Source organism: Grampus griseus, assembly GCF_964374135.1.
Source record: "Grampus griseus genome assembly, chromosome: 14".
Classification (NCBI taxonomy): Eukaryota; Metazoa; Chordata; class Mammalia; order Artiodactyla; family Delphinidae; genus Grampus; species Grampus griseus.
This window is the reverse complement of record NC_139008.1, coordinates 63,698,647-63,716,836: the sequence shown is the minus strand read 5'-3', so window position 1 is coordinate 63,716,836 and position 18,190 is coordinate 63,698,647. Positions and strand designations below refer to the sequence as shown.

At 59.8% G+C, this 18,190-nt stretch overlaps 3 protein-coding genes across 4 annotated transcripts; 1 reads left to right on the top strand and 2 right to left on the bottom strand.

The window, feature by feature from the left end:
• Positions 1-443: 443 nt before the first annotated feature.
• On the top strand, positions 444-16,160 carry NECAB3 (N-terminal EF-hand calcium binding protein 3; the record flags this gene model as incomplete). Of its 2 annotated transcripts, XM_082671566.1 has the most annotated exons (13): positions 444-615; positions 2,666-2,690; positions 4,240-4,348; positions 5,327-5,352; positions 5,548-5,645; positions 13,638-13,774; positions 14,058-14,176; positions 14,303-14,382; positions 14,487-14,540; positions 15,070-15,182; positions 15,351-15,428; positions 15,944-16,035; positions 16,132-16,160. In XM_082671566.1, exons 1-13 carry the CDS (start codon positions 499-501, stop codon positions 16,158-16,160), a joined length of 1,077 nt encoding a protein of 358 aa, XP_082527692.1. In that variant the 5' UTR covers positions 444-498. The 2 variants fall into 2 exon arrangements, with proteins under 2 accessions (XP_082527692.1, XP_082527693.1); XM_082671567.1 differs by lacking the exon at positions 14,487-14,540 and having other exon boundaries at positions 15,088-15,182.
• Positions 6,840-9,444, bottom strand: ACTL10 (actin like 10; the record flags this gene model as incomplete). The annotated part of the gene is made up of 2 exons (XM_082669849.1): positions 6,840-8,000; positions 9,430-9,444. The coding sequence occupies 2 exons, from the start codon at positions 9,442-9,444 to the stop codon at positions 6,840-6,842; spliced, it is 1,176 nt and encodes a 391-aa protein (XP_082525975.1).
• LOC309832219 (uncharacterized protein C20orf144) lies at positions 10,754-11,972 on the bottom strand (the record flags this gene model as incomplete). Its single annotated transcript, XM_082669848.1, has 2 exons — positions 10,754-11,140; positions 11,844-11,972. The coding sequence occupies 2 exons, from the start codon at positions 11,970-11,972 to the stop codon at positions 10,754-10,756; spliced, it is 516 nt and encodes a 171-aa protein (XP_082525974.1).
• Positions 16,161-18,190: the final 2,030 nt, after the last annotated feature.

The following is an 18,190-nucleotide window of genomic DNA, read 5'->3' as shown; positions in this document are numbered from 1 at the left end:
CGGGACCTGCCCTCGGTGGGCAAGCGCAGCCCCTCCCGTTCTGTTCCTGGCTGTGTAGTACTCCACGCTGGCCGTCATTCGCTCAGCCCTTACCCGGTGCAAATGACCCCTTGGGTGGCTCCTTACTCCGTAGTGGCCGCTTCTCCCCGGGAGGTGGGGAGTCGCAGAGGTGAACGGTGTTGTTGGAATTCATTGCGCGGCTCTTGCCGCCCTAAAGGCTGGAGTTTGCTCCCCTTTTCCAGACGGGGAAGCTGAGGGCCTGGAGAGGGACTGGCGTAGGGCCGAGCTCTCAGACTGGCCAGTGCAGGGGCCGGGCTGGGAGGGGGCCTCGGCGGCCCTCCGGGCGGGGGCGGGGGCGGAGCCTTGGGGGGCGGGGCCCTCAGCCTCCGCGCCGGCGCCGATCGTCGGGCGCCCCCCCTTCCTGTGCCCCGAAGTCCGCGGCGGTGGCGTCCAGAGCCCGCAGCCGCATAGAGCCGGAGCCGAACGGGTGGCGGCGCCATGGCGTGCGCGGGGCTGCTCACTGTGTGCCTGATCCGGCCGCCTGCGCCGGAGCCCCCGCGACCCCCCGCGCCCGCGCCGGCAGCCGGATCCGCAGGACACGCGCTCTTCCAAGACGTGAGTGGGGAGCGGGCCGGGGGCGCCGGCGCTGTGGCCCTGGGGGTGGTGTCTCTCGCGGTGTCTCTCCAGGTCTCTGTCGTATCTCTCCCTGTGTCTCCCTGGACTCTGTCTCTCACTGCCCCCGTCTCTGCGGCTCTCTCACTCTGCTTTTCGCTGTCTCTATGCCCGTCTCTCTTCCTCCAGGTCTGTTGGGGACCCTGCCGCTGCCTCTGGGTCTCTGCCTCCGCCTCTGGGTCTCTGCCTCTCTCACTATCTCTCTCTGACCCTGCTGTCTCTGTTTCCGTGTGTCTCCCTTATCTTTATCTCTCAGCCTTTGTGTCCCATTCTGTCTCTCATTCTTTCTCTCTTTATCTCTCCTTGTCTCTGGTTCAGTGTCACTGTCCCTCCTGCCCCCCAACCCGGAACAACCCCATGTATGTGTCTGGCTGCGGGGGGGGGGGGCTGTCAACCCTTGATCACAGGAGCAGTCACAGTGCCCCTTTATGGCAGCCCGGGTCCAGGTTGACCCAGGCAGGGGGGCCTGGAAGAGGAAGCAGTCCCCTGACTCCTGACCTGGTGCTGACCCAGAGTCCCTTAGATCCAACCCAAGGATCCCACAGTTGGTCGGGGCTGCCCACAGTCACTCTCTGTGGTCTGTACACCCTCTCCTGACTGGCAGGTGGCCCTGCAGCCCCTATGGACACCAGCGTGGAGCAGCCTGGCCCGACCTCGGTCACTGCCCTGAGCCCCTTCCCCACCTTTCACCCCAGCCCTCAGTCCATCCTGTGCCTCTCACGCCCCCACTCCCAGAGGTCCCTGCCAGTGGGAAAGGCTGTACTCCTGCCCCCTCCCCACTGTCCCTAGTGACTCAGCACTTGGCCACAGTCCTCCCAGCTGGAAGGGACCTGACCCTCCCACTTCCCAGATGGAAAAACCAAGGCCTGGAGGGTTAGGGATATGTCTGAGATCACACATGGAGGCAGGGGCACACTAGGGTGTGGCCCTAGGTGTCCTCATTCTCAGCTTAGCACCCCTCCCCCACTCTCACCCCCGTGTGTCTCCAGGCTGCTGGGCTGCTGTGTGGACCCCGAGCCAGTGGCAGACCTTCTCTGAGTCAGGCTTCTGGCTAGGGATTACATTCATCCCTGAGCCTCACTGACCCAAGAAAACAGTCAGAGGGAAGAGGTATTCAGGACCTGGAGCTGATAGGGGCTCTATGTCCAGGCTTTGGCCTGCCCCTCCTTGCCAGGCCTGCTGATGTCCTATTTGCTGGGCTGCTTTGGGTGACCTGGGAGTCTCTGGTCCCTAGGGGAGACAGGGACCAAGTCTTGACTCTGCTCCGCTCTTGTTGCCTCTGTTGCCCTTCCTGTCTGCTTCTCCATGAATACAGTCTGTCCACCCTTGCACGTACACACACACACACACACACACGCACGCACGCACGCACACAGGCCTGCCCAAGACCCTCATACTGAGTTGGCCTCATAGGAAGCCCCAGCCCTGGAAGGGTTAACCCTGGGCTGCTCCCCTGTGTGCTAGTGGGAAAACAGTCACCCACAAAGAAAGGACTAGCCACTACCTGCATGTCAGGGTCTTCAACAAGCTCACAGAGACACAGCCCGGAGTGGGCAGAGTCTGGGACAGACCATAGCCACACAGCAGAGTTGGGGTTCAGGTCTGGGATGGGTGCCCAGGATACTCAGGCCGCATCTTGGCCCATCTCCCCACCTTCCTCAAGCTGGGACCGTTCGAGGGCTGATGCATCAGACAGAACTTGGGACTGACTCTGGGTGTGGGAGGTGAAGGTGCAGAGAGCTGGCTTGGAGCACCCCCCACGAGGCCAGGCCCGCAGAAGTGAGCAAGCAGTGGGGCCCATTGTGTGCTCTTCCTGTGCTCACCTTGCTGGAAAAGCTCCTGCAGGGCCGAGCTGGGCAGGGAGCTGGGACCATGCTGGGCAGGAGGAAGGGAGACGCAGGGGGCAGGCCAGCCACCTGGGGCTCTGTTGAGTTGGGTGGGAGCCACTTGCCTCCCAGCTCACAGCTCCCATCCATGCCCTTTTGTCCTTTAGGTTTTCCGCAGAGCAGACAAGAATGGTGAGTGTGGTTTCCCCTGGGTCCCACAGTGGGGGCATGGGTGACGGACATCAGGGAGGCTCAGGGGAGGGTTGGTGGTTTGGGGGCACAGTCTAGAATGGAGAAAAATCTTGAGAGGACCCAAATCAGCAGAATGAACCCAGGTGTCCTTCTCGGAGGAAGTGTTGTTTTGAATCAAGTTTGGCAGGATGGAGAGTGGAGGAAATGTAACTTAGCCAGAGGCTGGAGGTGGGGGCTTATTTTCATGCAGTGCCCTGGCACACCGGGGGGTACTTCTCGTATATGACCTTATGTTGTCCTCACAACTGCAAGCTAGGTGAGAATTCTTCACCCCCTTTCACACACAAAGGAGCAGGGGCCCAGGGAGGTAAAGCAGGCTGCCTGAGGTGGTGGGCCTTGAGCCCAGGTCTAATGTGATGCTTGGCCCCAGGCTCCCGTGTGAGGGGCTTGGAAGGGTGTGGTCATGGAGATGAGGCCCTGTGGGGGCTTTTATCTTAGATTTTTAGAGTGCTCAGTAACTTTCCACATTACCAACCATCTGGACACAGGGAGGGCTTGGGCAGGATAAAGCTAGGCCCAGGGAATCAGCTCGTCCTGCCCTGGGTCCTGGGCAGTCTCAGACTCTGGTCTGGCAAAACCTTGAAAGCTAAAGCAGGAGCCGTTAGGGGACCCTGCAGGCAGCTTGCTGCGCATAGATGACTCAGAGCAGCCCACGGTACCTTGATTGGCCAGTGGAGGGTCCGAGCTGAGCCAGCCCGTCAGCCTCGACCTCACTTTCATCTGGGGGCTTCAGACCTGTTTATGTTTCAGCCTCCTTGAGAGAGGATTGTGTCCCCACCCCTTGCCCCTTCTCCCTGGGTCTCTTCAAATTGGTGGAGACCATTTGTTCCAACCGGTTCATCAGGGCACATGGTCTCATTTGGATCCTGGCATCTTGTCTGGGGAAGTTCAGACCCTCCCCCAGCTCCACTCTCCCCACCCCATCTGCTTAGAGACCTCGCAGATAGCGCTCTCGGCCTCTGCTACATGTGCCCTGCGGATGGGGAGGGCTTTCCCTCCTGAGCCAGCCTGCTGCTACTTACAGGGGCTCCACTCTTAGGAAGCTCTTATCTGACTCCCTGTGGCTTCTCTGTGAAGGGCCTGGGTCCAGAGCACGGAGGTCCCCTCCACCCTGGAGCCACACTGGCCAGCATGTGGGGCAGAGAGCCAGCCCCGAGTCCTCCAAGTGACATGATCTGACTGTGACCCAGGCTGTTGTTCATTTGTTTCTTCATTTGGCAAACATTGAGTCCGTACCCAGTGCCACATGTGTACTGCCCTGTCCCTTGGGTGCCTGCAAAGTGGGCCCTGTTGCTTTAAATGGGCACCTCTGGGGGCCCCAGCCCTTTTGTCCCCAATGGCCAGGCCTCCCATCAGCTCAGAATCCCATTCCACTTGGCTGGGTGTTTGTGAGATGCTGCAAAGCCTTCAGTGGGCCTGGATCTTGTGGCAGGGGTTCAGCCAGGGTCAGGGATACTGACTTGGCTCTCTGTCCACCCACCCTGCCCAGATGATGGTAAGCTCTCATTTGAAGAATTCCAGAATTACTTTGCCGATGGGGTTCTCAGCCCCGGGGAGCTGCGAGAGCTGTTCAGCAGTATTGATGGGCATCCCGCTGAGTGAGTACTCAAGGGGGATGTGTGCACCGCATGTAGATGTGAGGCCAGGCTGTCCCAACCCCACTGTGTCTCCTGCTGCTTTGGTTCCTTATGGAGGATGAGGGGGGCAGAGGGAGAGGGGTGCCAGGGCTCAGTGCCAACTTTACCCACCCACCTACCCCCTCCCTGGCTCCAGCCTTGCTCATCACACTGCTTCCAGCTGGGACCCCAAAATAGCCAGGCCTGAGTCACCACCTATGGTTCAGCCCACAGGTGTCCCCTCTTCCAACTCCTGCTTCCTGCAGGGACCAGAGGATGCCTGGGGACAGCTGGCCCCCGCCTGCTTCCACCCATGGATGCAGGTGCTTCCACATCTATAGGCCTTAGTGCGAGTTTGCTTGCCTTCTCTCCTGCTTCCTCACACGGGTGCACACACATGCACAGCTATCCCTCCCTCTTACTCCCCTTCCCCCCATCTCCTTAGAATAAATCCTAGGCTCCCATGTCCTCCCATGTCCTCAGGCTTGGGCTGGACCCTTTGTCTGCAGTGCTACCACCTAACCACCACCAGATACTCCAGTCAGATTTCTTCTCCTTCAAGGCCTAACTTAGGCAGCCCCTCCTCCAGGAAGCCCTCCCTGACCTACCAAGTAATACTCCATGCCTTCTCTGCATTTCCGCAGACCTGGGACCTGGCTCCCCCTTCCCAGCTCTAACCACTCCTCTCTGGCCTGTGTTCATATCTGCCTCCCCGGCCTGAAACCCCTTTGGAGGCAGAGAGTGGGACTGAAATTTTGCCCTCAGGGAGTGTTTGGCGGGCTGATAGTACCCGTGCTCCCCCTCTCTGTCCACTGAGCAACTTAACCTGGGGTGGAGTCAGAAGTTGCCTCCTTGTCGGCCTGAGCTGGGCAGGAAGAGGAGAGGAACATTGGCTTCAAAGTCCCGGTTTACCAGGCCCAAGTCAGCGGGTCTGAAGGGCGCCTTCTCTTTTCCCTGTAGCAATTTGGAAACGGAGAAACTGTGTGGTGAGTAGGCCCATGGGAGCTCTTGTCTCCCGGGACCCCTGGGCAGGTGGGTGTGATGAGAGGCTGTTGCTGGTGTCCCATGGAACAGGATCGGCTGGGCTCAGGGTATGAGGCCTGGTTGGCTGCTGGGGAATTCCAGCTTGTAAATGGGGGCGTGGGGGTCCGGGAACCTTTGAGCACCTCCTCTGCCCTCAGACTACTTCTCTGAACACCTGGGCGTCTATCGGCCTGTGCTGGCTGCACTGGAGTCGCTGAACTGTGCAGTGCTCACTGCCATGGACACCACCAAGCTGGTGAGTAGAGGGGCTGATGGTGAGTGGCCCAAAATGAGGGCACGGGGTGTCTGCTGTGCTGTGGCAGCCTCCACCACTGGGCTCAGGGCTGTGGAGCTAGAGGCCTGGGTTCTAATCCCGGCTCCCACTTTCTGGCTGTGCATCTTTACCTCTCTGGGCCTCAGTTTCCTCATCTGTAAACTGGGCATGATAATAGAACCTACCTCCAGACATTTGTTGTGACAATTAAACGAGAATGAAGGCAGGGATTTTTGTCTGTCTTGTTCTCTACTCTATTCCCAGCACCGAGACCTCTGCCTGGCACGCAGTAGCCACGTCACACCTGGAGCTGCTGCTGCTACTGCTTTTATTATTGACCAGACCTAACTGTTGTGGGGTATGAAGGCCAGCTCCCAGCAGGGATGGGCTGTGGGGGAGGGCACGCTCACACACATCCAGACGCTCGTACTGGTGTGTGGAGCTTGGTTGGGGGGCAGCCTAAGGACATGCGTGAGTAGGCAGGCGTGTGTGCACCCATGTGTTGGTGTCTGTGTATGGACACGTGCGCACAAGCATAAACAGTGCTCATGGCCCGGGCTCCAGGCCCTTGGATGGTATTTTAAAAACACCAAAAGGCACCCCTCCCTCTGTGTTCTTTTTAAGAAATGTCTCCACCTAAGGGGGTGAGGAAGGAACAGTGAGCAGGCCTGGGATTGTGCCTGACCTCACTTTGAGGCTCTCAGCAAGTTGATGATCATCTGAGGACAGGGCTTCCCCTTCTGGTTGCTTTCACATGGGATTTAGTAGTTTTTCAAACAGTCATCCCTTGGGGCCTGGCATGGGATGGGAATCCAAATGGTATATGATGAGGGGTTGGTATGTTATGATGACTTCCATATCTGTGGCCTGGACACAGGTGGGGGCATCGCCTTCCTTGTTGCCATGGAAACAGGGCCCTGGGGGTGGGCCCCTAGACTGGCATTCTCTGAACTGGCACTGGTTAGTGGGGATTCAAACTGCAGGTCAAAGTAAGGGCCCCAGGGGTCCTGACCACCTCCTCCTGGCCCAGAAAGGGGTAGAGGGTGACCCATCACCACACGACTCTGCCAGCTCCAATCACTGAGCCTTTTATCTGGCACTCAATGCCTCTGATAGAGCTGCAGCTCAGCCTGCCAGGTGTCTGCCTCTGCACCCCACCCCCCAGTCCAACATGAGTCAGTTGAACACTTCATGCACCAGCCTGGAGCCACATTCCTGGTACATGGCCCGGGTCATCCAGTGGCATTGGAAGGAACGCAATGAGGCCACCATGGAGCCGCCTGTCCACACTGCTGTGCCACGCCCGGGTTTGGCCACCAGGCGAGGCTGCAGTGCCCCATAACCATGCCGCCGGCACTGGGCTTCCAGCTCCATCTCCAGGCGCTCAGTGAAGCCAGGGAAAAGCGTGGAGCCACCGGCCACCACCACGGTGTTGGCCAGCCGTGTCCGTAGTGTTGTGGGCATCCTCTGCAGTGCCCGGAAGGCCAGGGTGGGCAGTCCCGGCTCAGCCTGGCCTAGCAGACCCGGCTGGAAGATAGGTTCCGGGCAGCGGAAGCGCTCACTGCTGAGGCAGACAGAGCACCCATTGCCTAAGTAGAAACTGACAGGACGGTGGCGGGCAGGGTTACGGAGGTCACCCTCGAAGTCCAGCGACACATAGCAGCAGCGCTTCTTGAGCTGTGTGATGACCTTGCGGGGCAGGGCATGCAGTCGTTGATCGGGGCAGGCTGCCACCAGCAGGTCCCGCAGGTAACGCGACAGAGTACTGCCTGCCACGTCCAGCCGGAAGGTGGCCTCGTGCCACGAGTGACCCGCATAGATGGGTGTGGCGTGGCACACGCCAGCGCCCGCCTCCAAGGCCAGCCCGCTGAACGCGCCGACAGAGCAGAGCGCCAGCAACGCGGTGCTGGCTATGTGGCACGCGGGCACTGCCAGGGCCTCGAACAGCAGCTCGGCCACCCTCTCGCGGCCCGCGGGCGGAGCCGACGGCGAGTCGCTCACCAGCACCGGCCACTGCTCTGGGCACACCCGCAGGCCGCCCACCAGCAGGCGCTCCCACAGCCCCTCCAGCGCCTCCCAGTCCACCACCACGCCGTGCTTGATGGGGTGCGCCCGCGCCACGCCGCCCGCCAGCTCACAGCCGGGCAGCACGGGCCAGTCCCAGCTGGGCACCAGGCTGGAGCTCTTCAGTACCAGGCGCGGCTGCTCCTCGCCCGCGAAGCCCGCCTTGGTGAAGCCCGAGCCCTGGTCCACCACCACCGCGACGCGGCCCAGCGAGGGCAGCCGGCGGACCCGGCGGCTCCCGGACAGCGACGCCACCTTCGGGCCGGCCACGCCCTTCAGCCCAAAGCTCCGCCCCCGGCGTGAGAACCCCGCCTCAGCTGGACTTGATGGTGGCCCGCCTTTCAGCTCTTGGCTCTGCTTCGTGGGCCTACGGCCCCGCCTTTCTGCGCCAGAGAACTATCACTCTCATTCCTTGGGCTCCGCCCTCTGGTCCTGAAGTCCCACTCTTCTGGCCGGAGTGGAGGTCTCTTTTCAGCTCTTGGCTCCGCCCCTGGGCCTGAGGCCCGACCTTTGGTTCGTCAGTCTCCGCCCTAACTGGGCTCTGGCTCAGTCCCTCTTGGTCCTCCTCTGGCTCAAGGCCCCACCCCGTCTCTGAGGACTCGCCTGGGTGGTGCGGCTCCGCCCCCTAAGTAAGCGCTTGCTGAGGTGGACGATGAGAGGGTCGCTTTAAGAGATTGAGAAGCGTCCAGGAGCAGCTCTGAGAATGAAGGGGTCTTGCGGCAATGTTTTCCTGACATATATCCCCCTTGGGGACCCAGGAGTCCACTTCTCAACTGGGCTTGACCCAAGTATTGTAGCTCCTGGTCGTGGAGTTTGGAGGGGGTGGTCAGAGAAGGAAGGAAAAGAACTTGGACTCATTGTGACCTCAGTTCTCAGCACCTGCCGCGCTTTCGCAGCCTCTACCCTGATGAAAACATCTCAGACCCATCCTCTCTCCTGGGACAGGGTCAAGGGCAGTGATTTTGACATCCAGGGGTCTGGCCTCAGCCGCTCAGCCCAACCAATTTGATTCCTTCCCCAAACCACTTCGGATTATCTGATGTGCTCTGGCCAAATGTGCGGCCCCTTCCCTCTCAACGCTGAAGAGAAAGCTCTTAATCATGGCTCTCCAGCCACCCTGAAGATCTGTGTGCTTAGCCTTCAAGGGCCCAGGTAGCCCACAAAGGGATCCTACCTTCAGGGGCTTACAAACATGGACTTGAGTTTGAGACTCAGTTCTGAGGCTGACTCACTGTGCACTGAGCAAGTCCTAATCTCTCTCTGGGCTCAGTTACTTCCTCCGAAAGGCGGTCGTCCTCACACACAGGAAATAGTCCACGTCTTGTCTCTGCAGAGTCTCTTTATTCTCTTTAGGACCATTCTGGATGCAAGTTGAAGACCCATTCCGGTGAGCTTAAGCTAAAATACGGACTTTTATCACAAGGGTCTTGTATGTCTTATGGATACCAAGGCAAGGGTGAAATCAGGTTTTAGGAAAAGACTGGAATCAGGGCCTGACTGTCGGCCTGTGGGGGACCCAAGATGTGCACTGGCTCTGCGTTCTGGTTATATTCTCAAGACTGGCTTCAGCCTGTGCACGTTCCTGTAGAAAACATAGTCTCCTACAGCTCCTAAATTACAGACCTAGGGAAGGGGCTGAGAGGACCAGCTTGGGCCAATTGCTTATGCCAGGAGGTGTGGCCACATTGAGGAACGTGGTTACCCTGATTGTAACCATGTGGATGGTAGGAAAGGGTCAGTTCTCACAAAGCAGCAGGGGAGATGCTATGGGTAGTACAGCCTCCAGCCTGATGCAGGTGATGTGGTGTTGACACTGACAAAAGTGTATCTTCAGCAGAAGCTGTGCCTGTGGTTTTAGTGAACTGGGACCTTCACCCCTGATGCATCTGCCCCCAAAGGGGGCATTCTGATGTTGGTCTCCAGTGGAATGCAGGCTGCAGGTTTGGCAGGGCTGGAGGGGATAGGGTCCGGAGCTGGGTTTGGGACCCAGGAGAGAGAGAAGCAGCTGGGTCCCGCCCACAGAAAGCATGCAGGGCCTCTTGTGGGTGAATTAGGGAGGTGAACCTCGAATTGAAGACCACAAGTGGCAATATGGCCAGAGCAGGGGTGAGGGTGGAAGTCACTAAGAAGCCCTAGAGGCGAAGACCAAGGCTGGGGGTCTGGACCTGTACATCCCAGTAATAAGTTTGGGCGTTTCCCTGTGCACAGCGGAGAACCAGTGTGAGCTTATGAGCGGGAGCGTGAACTGCCCTACAGACCAGTGGTTTGGAAGAAGCCTTTGGTTGCAATGTGGGGAAGAGGATGGGACAGGGTAATTTGGGAGACAAGTCACTGAGGTGCCTTGAGGGTTACCAAGCAGAGTGGGTTAGGAGTGAGGGGCAGAGGACCAGGGACCCCAGCCTCTCCTCCTGGGTGCTCTCACAGGCAGAACGTTGAGTCTAAGCCTCAAACTATGCTGACCGTGAGACCGTCACAGTTCTTCCCCAAGGTGGTGGCTTTTTGCCTGGGACCTTCCCTCAGCTTAAGAAGGACCTGTGAGTGCTGGAGACTCTTGGAGCTGCCTGGCCTCTGCTGGAAGCAGGCCCCTCCTCCTAGCGTGGCCAAGCCTGGGTTTGCCCAAGCTCTCTTCCATTGGGCCTGCAGAGCCGTCAGGATCTGACCCGGGCCTGGAGCTGGAGGGGAGAGGAGCAGCCTCCCTCCACTGTGGCACGGTGACACCCCCCCCCCCGCCCCGCCAGGCCGGAATAGGGGTTCTGACTCTTGGGTCACAAGAAAGGAGGAAGCAAAAACCGCCTTGGCTCCAGGCCATGGCTGTGGCTCTGCCTTCAATACGCCTGTTCTCCCCTGTCTCGCTCAGGGCCTCAGTTTCCCCCACCCCAACTCTACGCCCCGATGCCTCAGACAGGGAGGGCTACAGGCGCCAGGGTTGCTATGCGCTCTTTATTGGTATGGACTGGGGTCCGGAGGTCCGGGCCAGGCACTCAGTGCCGCGGGCGAGGGCAGCGGCGCCGCTTGCTCGGCTGCTCCTAGGCAGGGTAGGCGTAGCGGCCAGCCTTGCTCTCCGTCAGGAGACGGGCGACAAGCCGCCGCCAGCCATGCGCGGCCTTGGCCCCGCCCCCCACGCCGGGCCCGCCCGCGGGCCCGCCCGCCACGCGGCGCTCCTCCTGCTGCAGCCGTGCGTCCAGCAGCCGCAGCAGCAGCTTGACTAGGATCGTCTTCGTTTCGCGCCCACGCGCGCTCTCGCGCCGCTCAGCGCCGTCGCCCGCACCTTGCAACGTGGGCGCCGCCGCCTGGGAGCCCAAGGGGGCGCCCGCCGCGTCCTCACCCGGCCGCCCGGGCCGCGCGCCGGGGCCCGCCGTCGCCTCGGCTAGCTGCTGCCGCTTATCCAGGCGGAAAAGCAGCACGATCTTGGTCTGGGGGTGGGGCAGGGGCGTGAGGGGAAAGAGCACCCCCCCACCTTCCTTTCGGGGACCCTCACCCACCCGGGTTCTATCTCCCAGGACCCTGCCCCCTCTACGTTTCCGGGACTCCTGCCATCCTCCCAGCCCGGGCAGGGGGAGGTGGGGGAGGCAGGCACCCTGCCCCCCTCGCCCGGGATCCTGCCTCGCCCCTGGAAACCCTCACCCCCGCCCCTGCCAGGCTGACCTCCTGAGACCTCACTCCGGTCACGTTTATGAAATACGCTGCCTGCCCTCCCAGCCTCGATGCTGAGACCCTCACCCACCCCGGCCCCGGTCCAGGGCCTCTGCCCACTTGAGGAGGGGGAATGGAAAGGGGGCATAAGGGAACTCCCTGTGCCCATAGCCCCAGTGGCACCAGCTAGGGCTGATTCGCCATGCCAGGACCTCCACCCATCTGTCCACCGTTGGGAGAATCCCCTCCTGCTCCCCCTCCTAGGCTCTCAAGTCTCATCCACCTGGTTTCTGGAATACCTGCTCTCCCTTCCGGGTTATTAGGACCCCATCCACACCCACGAGGGTTCCTGGGATCCTCATCCTCAGAAGGGGTTCTCTAACCCCTTCCATGCCCCACAAGGCCTAGAGTCTCAGCATCCCCTCCTGTCCACCTGTCCAGGTCCCCTGAACTCCATCTGCCCCTTGCCCCCCTGGGACTCACACTCGGCTTCTTCCACTTGAGGTGGTTGAAGAACTGCTGTTTCCGCCAGGCCTTGTCCATGTCAGGTGGCCTCTCCTTGCGGGCCTGCTTGGGCACTTTGGTCCTCTTGTGGGACCTGTTGTTTCCCATGGCAGGGCTGGTCACCACTGGGGGGGCCCGGCCCATGCTGCCTCTGCCCTGCCCTGCCCTCTCTCTGGCTGGGGGTCCCTGCCCAGGCTCTGTCCCAGAGAGGCCACATTGTGACCTCATGGGTCAACCTTACCAGCTCCGGGCTCCGAGCTGCTCCTCCCAGAACACACGGGCCAAGCTCGGCTCCATTTACTCTGTCTGTGACTTCTGGCCTTGGTTTCTCAGCTGTAAAACTGGGCTAATGACCATAAGTGAGGCGATGCTTGTAAGGTGCTTAGTGGTGAGGAGAGGAATTTCTGTGACCTGGGTTTGAATTCTGACTCTGCCGCTAACTAGTTGTGTGACCTTGGCCGAGGTAATCAACTTCCGTGGGCTTCAGTCTTCATATGCAAAATGGGGTCAATTATGTTTCCTGTAAATTATTACGAGGATTAAATGAAACTCTGCTTAGAAACAGGGCCTGACGCAGAATGGGTGCTTGTGTCAGCCAGGTTCTTTGGTTGTAAACAACAGAAACTGATCAGTCATCTTAAGCACCAGCAAGGGAATTTATTGGAAGGATTTCGGGAAGCTCAAAGAACGGCCAGGAAGTCTAGAGATCAGACTTGGAGAAACCCTGGCCTGTCTGAGAATGAGAGGTCCCGGCCCCACCTCTGTCCCTGCCCATCTGACGGCTGAATTGAGGCAGGTTATGGGCAGAAGACGAATCCCTTGATGTAGGGTGCCTCTGGAGCCCCTTGTGGAGGGGCCACCACAGCTCCCCAGGACTCCCACCCTGTACTGTGTGTGTAGGTGGAGTGGGCACGTTTCTTGTTAGAATTATGTTTGACAATGAAAACAATGGCAGTTCTTTATTGAGAACTTATGTGCCAGGTACTAGGCTGAGCCCTAGGTAGGCGATAACTCACTGGAGCCTCTCAACAGCTCAGCGAGATGGTTATTACCATCCCTGTTTTATAGGTGAGGAAACTGAGGCACAAGGAGATGAAGGTAGCTGGGGAGTCTCTGAGCGTTCCAGGTGGGCAGCACAGGGCCTGGCACATGGTGGTCCTCCCTGTCTCTGCCTGCCTTGGCAAGGGCTGGGGGGAAATGGCAGTGTAGACGGGGATCAGTGCTGGTGTGTGTGTGTGAGGCCAGCGACCTGCTGTCTTGTATCTGCAGCTCCTAGTAAGAGGTGCTCAGTAAATGTTTGTTGCATGGATGAGTGAATGAATGAATGGATGAATGAATGAATACTAAGCCTGTGAGTTTGGGGCCAGCTGGTGAGTATGGCACCATATCACACTGTCATTTTGCCTCGTGGGTCAAAATTGCCCTGCCCCACCCGACCCAGCCCAGTCTAGCTGTGCCTGCGGCCTCACTGGCTGAAGGTGGGAGCCCCACCAGGGAAAGGGCCTTGAGGGCCAGACAATGGCAGATGCTTCTCTGTGAGCTGGCCTCATACCTCCCAGTAAGACAGGCCAGGCCCAGACAAGGAGGGGGTCCGGGGTCTGCTCCCCACCGAGTCCCAGTGCCTTTCTGCTTATGCCAGGTCTGCATGTCCTCTGCTCTTTAGGCTGCCACTGTTGCTCTGGTGAGCAGGGGGTGGGGCGCAGGGGGCAGCTCCCCATTCAGAAGTACATGCTTGGAGCCAGGAGATGCTGACCACGCCCCCTCTGCCCCCAGGAGTATGAGCGGGCCTCCAAGGTGGACCAGTTTGTGACACGCTTCCTATTGCGGGAGACGGTGAGCCAGCTCCAAGCCCTGCAGAGCTCGCTGGAGGGGGCGTCAGATACCCTGGAGGCCCAGGCCCACGGCCCACGGTGTGTGAGGAGCTCTGCCCACCTGCGGGTCCGGTTCATGAATGCCCCTTATCTCCATGTGTCAAGGCCCTCAGCTTTTATCATGTTCCATGTTCTAGCATCCTGGAGCCCAAATTCTTGTTCTTAGGCAGGGAGGCCAAGAGGGGTGAGCAGGGGTGGCTGGCTTTGAGGCTGGGCCTCAGTGTCCCGGGAAGCCTGTCTTACCCACCCAGGCCCGTGCTGGGGCCCCAGAGCTTGGCCCCGTGAGTCTGGGAGCAGTGGGCTGACCCTCCACTCCCCTCAGGTCAGATGAAGAGAGGGTGGAGGTGCAGAGCAGGCCCCGAGGCAGCCGGCGGGCAGGGCGCAGGGCCCTGCGGAGTGTCAGTCGGTCACCCACCTGGTCTCCTGGCTCCTCTGACACAGGTGGGTGTGCCTGCGGTGGGATGGGAGGGCACGGCATCCCCCAGGGCCCCAGTGTTTGCTCCTCCACTTTCCCTCAATTCATCCCAAGAAGCCCCCAGCCTGAGGGGGCCCGTGCCTGACCCCCAGGGCAGAGCTCAGAGGCTGAGATGCACTGGCGGCTCCAGATCAACCGTCTCCAGGAGCTCATCGACCAGCTGGAATGCAAGGTGAGTGGCCGTGTGGCCAGTGCCCCGTGCCTGTGGACCTTTTGGGAATCCACCCAAGCCAGGCACACGCCAGGGACCTGGCCCACGCTCTGCGTCCCTCACAGGCCCCCCGGCTGGAACCCCTGCACGAAGAGGAGTTTACCACGGGGCCCAACTCGGTGAGTGTGTGAGAGGGGCAGGCAGCTGGGTGTGGGAGTTCGGGAGGAGATCATGAAGTGAGGAGGTTCACGGCCAGCTGCCCCCAGCCTCTGTCTTGTACATATGCCCCCTTCTCCAGGCTTGACCCAGCCCTTGTCCCCTGGGCCTGGCAGGCAGGTGCTGGGTTCTGGCCCTTTGCTCTGTGACCCTGCAGAACTCTGTCCTTCCATGGGCGTCAGTGTCCCTTGTCTACAGTTCTGAAAGCTGGGTCTGGAGCAGTGTGGGCAGAGGCTAACGCGGGCAGGAGGAAGGGGTGCCACACAGCAGGAGAGTGGGGCAGTGGCTGGATCGAGGCAGCAACCTTGGTGATGGGAAGAGGGGATGAAGTCAGGGAAGCTGGGGGCCAGGCTGGGGCAGGAGCCCGACCTCAGGGCTGGCTGGGTCTGGTGCAGGACAAGAAGGGTGGGGTCGTCCTGGAGGCCACAGCAGTCCCTCACCCCATGCCCTGCCCTACCGCACCCCAGCTGACCAGGCTGCCTCTCTTACCAGCACATCCTCGTGGCCCAAAGGCAGGTGCAGGTGGCAGAGGAAGCCCTGCAGGACTTCCACCATGCCCTGTGCTGCTACGTGGACTTCACAGGGGCCCAGAGCCATTGCCTGCAGTGAGTCCTCAGCCGGGTGGTGGGCCGGCCAAGGTCGGGGTGGGGGGTGAGCACGAGGAATGCTGGGACTGAGCGTCCCAGGCCAGGGCTCTCGTTAGACACCCCTGGCTAGGTGGGCAGAGGTGGTGGCAGCCCAGGCCTGGCCTGGCCGTCTCTTTGGCCCTGCAGTGTGTCTGCCCAGAAGATGCTGGACAGTGCCTCCTTCACCCTGTACGAGTTCTGGCAGGATGAGGCCTCCTGGAGAAGGTATGAGTGGTGGTCTAACAGCTAATGTTTATTGAGTATGTGCCCTGGAGTGAGTCAAGCCTGGGTTCAAATCATCCTCTCCTATTCACTGGCTGTGTGACCTCAGGAGAGTTACCCCTCTGAGCCCCAGTGGCCTCCTTTTCAAAATGGGAGTGATCATAGTTCCATCCTCTTATCACCTAAATGAGATGACATGTAAAGAACTGAACACAGTGCCAGGTACAAGGTAGGTGCACAATGAATACACACCTTTACCACTGTGCCACACCCTATGGCATAGGGCCTATGCCACACGCCTTGTGTGTTATTTCATGTAATCCTCCCAGTATCCCAGTGAAGTGGACACTATTGTCCCCATTTCACAGAGGAGAAAACTGAGGCTCAGAGCCACTACGAGGAAGGACTCAGATCTGAAACCAGGCAGCAGGACTGGGTGGGAGTGGGGAGCTTTTAACCATGTGGTCCTGATCCTTGGGGACCAGCTCCAGCCTTGGTCCACCTGCGGCCCTCCCCAGGCACCAGCAGTCCACCTGCAGTAAGGCCTTCCAGCGCATCCTCATTGACCACCTGCAGGCTCCAGACACCCTCACCACTGTGTTCTTCCCAGGTGGGCTTCAGCTCCAACCCTCTCCACAGCCTTGGGAACTGGGGGGAAGGGCAGTGGGCACCTGATGGCCTCTGACTCCCCACCTCTGACCCTCAGCATCCTGGTGGATTATGAATAATAACTGAGCCTGACCTGCATAAGCCAAGGACGCTGGAGCCCTGCCTGCCTCCTTCTGGAGCTTCTGGACTGGTCAGCTCAGCTCAAGACCAAGGACGCTGCCACCTCCTATACCTGGGGCCTGGCTCTCAGAGGCCTCCCCTCCCAGAGCCAGCTGGCGGAGAATCTCTCAGCCCGGGGATCAGAGACTGGGCTGCTTGCTGTGTATTTCTTTCTTTAACAGTGTATTTTATTGCTCATAGCTTTGGCCTCTGAGGCACTCTGGCATCTGTCTAGCTCAGGAGCCTGGATTCTGGTCCCCTCTGCCCCTGCCTTGCTGTGTGACCCAGGGCAGGTCCCTTCCCTCTCTGAGTGGGCCTTGGGCTGTCTGGCTACCTAGTGGGTGCCTGCTTTCTTCTTGCTATCTCGGGGCCAGGCTTCTGCTCTTCCCCAGCCAGCAGCAGAACCAGGGCTGATGCTCAGGGACTGTCCATACCCCCGAACCTCGCCCCCCGAGGCTGGGCTGGATCAGTCTGCAGTCTGCAAGGACCTGGGTGTCCCCATCACCCTCCTGGGCTGGCAGGCTCCTGACTCTTTCAGCACCTGCGGCTGCACCAGAGCCCTCTGCAGGATCCTGGGTTGGTTTGCATGTCATTTGCATATCATTTGCATGCTCATGCCCACCCATACTAAGGGCACTATGGGAAGCCCCAAGGTGACCTTGCTAAGTAGCAATAATTTGGCTCCAGAGTCACCTGCTGCCCCCAGATACCTCTGAACCCCAGCCCAGGACCCCAGCCCAGAGGCAATAAAGGCAGTAGTCACCTCTGGCATCGTGTCCTCTCTCTCCCTTGGCAAGAAGGCCAGGCCCCCATTCCTGCTGATAGTGGGAACTTAATCACGGCCAATCCAGGTTTCCTCAATTCAGGACCCTCTCACCCCACAAACCCTGGTTCTAGGGTCGTTCCTGGGAAGGGAGAATGGACATGGGCTCTGCCTTAATCCACCCCAAATCCTGGGGGTTCTAGCTTCACCCCCCCTTCGTTTGCCAACAGGGTGTGGCATGGAGCTGGGGACGGGCCACAGAGCCCTCTCAGGGTCCCAAACAGCATGGCCGATCCCTGTGAGAAGACCTGTCCCCAGACAGAACCTCCCCCGCCCTTCCAGGCTGGATTTGTCACCACCCCTACCACCTGACAGAGCCATAGGGCAGTTCCAGGAGAACAATGGCTGAGTCGGTGCTGCCAGCTACTGGTGGAGCCTCCTGTGAGCCATCCTGGCGGAAGGGACTTAGGGCATGGAGGGAGGTGACCAACACGGAGGGAGGCGAGAGGTGGCTACACAGGATGCGGGCTCTAAAGGGGAGGCACGTGGCACAAGAGCAGAGGCTGGCCTCTGACCTCGTCTGGAGGGTGTTGGGGTCAGGAGTTTTTAGGCAGAAAATGCACAGGTTCAGGCTCTGAGCGGGAGGAGAGCTTGCCTCAGAACTGAAGGAAGCCCAGAGGCGGGCTGAGGCCAAGGCGGGGAGGCAGCAGGGCCTCAAAGGCACTTGGTCTTGAGGAAGCTGTGGTAGGTTTTAAGGGGTGACTGGCCCGTGGGCTGAGTGACATTTCCCCAATGTGCTTGACTGCCCTGGTGGCGCCAGGTCGTGGCTGGGCCCTGAGGCTTGGCCAGGAAGGCAGCTCAGGGTAGATGTCCTAGTTTGGGAGGTTTCCCCCCAGTGACCCCTGTAGGAGTTCAGACTTGGCAGGGACAGACAGAGCTGCTCCCACTGGCCTAGCCACCCAGGCCAGAGAACCAGCACGGGGGTCCCTGGGGGCTCCTCGGCCAGCACTGCACCAGGCTGCACCCCACTTCCTAGAGTCCCGGCAGTTCCTAGAAAGTGCTGCCGGCACCTGAGTCTCTCAGGTCTGGGCAGCTGGAGGAGGTGTCAGTATGTCTTTGCTAGAGAAGAAGGCCATCCAGGAGGAAATAATCCTGCTTTCTGTCCTGTGTTCTAATTCCTTCCGTTCTGTTTCCTTTATGAAAACAGTACCAACAGCAAACCCTCAAAACTAAA